The following is a 1,749-nucleotide window of genomic DNA, read 5'->3' on the forward strand; positions in this document are numbered from 1 at the left end:
AAATCCTGAGTCAGTCTCTTGGTAGTTGAATTGGTCCCTTCTGATTTTGCTTCACCTTCATGGACATAGAGTTTTTTTAAGTGTTTTCATGTTCTAGAGACTTTCTGAGAAGATTGTCACAGTTGCCTAGACCCAGGTAGTAATAAAGGAAACAACTAGAAAGGTCAATAAACAAGAAATGAGGTTTCAAGTTGAGCTGAATTGAAGCTTCTGTGCAGAAGAGTGAGGAACATTCAATTCATTCCACAATCGTTCGAAGACTACAGGCCAGGGCAGTCGGATCACCTTCTCTTGAGACTGCAGGAGTCGGTTTCCCAAGACCACAGGTTAACTTCCTCCTCACCCTTTCCTCCCGAAGACACCCCGCAAAAAGCTACACACTCTGGAACTGAAAAAATGTCATAGAACACTTCCAGCTAACAACTGAGTAACGGATTCCAGCTGGGCCCCGCTAGCGCCCCCAGAGTTAGTCTCCCAGGGTTCTGCCCCCGCTCGAAGGACCGCCTACGCTACTACAGCCCACCGGCTAGCGTCCCTCCCTAACTAGCCCCGCCCCTTTCTTTCTTTGTTTCTTGTCCGGAGATCTCGCGAGACTAGTGACAAATCCGCGAGCTCAGACCCGGCCAGCTCCGCGGCTCTCGCGGTGTTTGCACGAGACTGCTTCCTTCCTCCTTCCCCTGCCAGTTCTCCTGCCTTCCTCCCTATCTTTTCGGCCTGGCCTCCCCCTCCCTCCCCTACAGGCCCCCTCCCCGCAGGGATAATATGGTCTCCGGCGATGGACTCCCCAAGCGCAGGTCAGTTTCGGGCTACCGACTGGGCTGTGCTGCTGGGGACTCGCGCTGTCGGCCGCCGTGGCCCTTGCCTTTCTCTCCCTGTCACCCGGCACGCGGCCAGGCCCTCGGGGCTGGGGGCGTCCTGCCTGCGGGACCACACTTGCCTCGGCGCCGAAGGCCAGGCCTGCTCACCCTCTCCCCCGCGGGACCCCAGCAGAGCGGCAGCCCCTCACCCACCTCACACCAGCGGCCGCTGCTTGATGCCGGCGGTCTCTAGGCTCCCGGGAGTAGCGGCAGGGCAGGCCCAGCGTCTTCCTGTAGTCGCCCCCATTTGTGACGGTTGAGGTAGGGGCCTGTGCCGTCCTGTTCGGGTCCCACGTTGCTGGTTTATTACGCTCACCAGTCTGGAACCCCTTCCTCTTTTCTGTGCTTCTGGAAGCAGAGAGAGGGGCTGAGCGGTTGTCAGTTTCCCTACCATTTATTTTAGCGTTGACTCCTTCCCGGTTCACTTGCCTCTACGAAAGAAAAACACCACCCGTTCCGAGTGGACTGTGCTTTTCTTTACTCGTTTTTGGAAAGAGGTCCTAACAATGTTCAGTCCTGCCCACCGTTATGAGTCTGCATAATGAATCGTTTCAGCCCCAAGGTTGACACACAAACTCACAACACTTCAGAGCAGTGGCATATTCAAAATGACACCCTTGGACCTTTGACTGTATTCTGCTTCAGTTGGTCCACAGCCAGAAGGGCATGTCTCTTAGGGAGAATGTGCTAGACAGTTCGTTGGTCAACCTTTTGTCTTGTTGAATGTTCTAGTATCTGCCTCTTAAGGTTTATTTTTGAGAAAGTATCTCCCTGTGTCTCCACCTGGCCTGGAACTTGCTATGTAGACCAGATTGGCCTCAAACTCACAGAGATCCAAAGGCCTCTGCTGGGATTAAAGGTGTGTGTCACCCCGCCCCCTCGGCCTTTTTTT

The 1,749-nt window shown here is 54.4% G+C and overlaps 1 protein-coding gene across 1 annotated transcript in view; it reads left to right on the forward strand.

Moving 5' to 3' along the window:
- The first annotated feature begins 643 nt into the window (after positions 1-643).
- The window catches only part of Ireb2 (iron responsive element binding protein 2), a 56,257-nt gene continuing 55,151 nt past the window's right edge, over positions 644-1,749 (forward strand). The window contains exon 1 of the mRNA XM_008823410.3: positions 644-794. Within this exon, the coding sequence (XP_008821632.1) occupies positions 776-794 (19 nt within the window). The 5' untranslated portion in view covers positions 644-775. The remainder of the gene's footprint in view (positions 795-1,749) is intronic.

This window comes from Nannospalax galili, unplaced genomic scaffold (genome assembly GCF_000622305.1).
Source record: "Nannospalax galili isolate Female #2095 unplaced genomic scaffold, S.galili_v1.0 scaffold28, whole genome shotgun sequence".
NCBI lineage: Eukaryota > Metazoa > Chordata > Mammalia > Rodentia > Spalacidae > Nannospalax > Nannospalax galili.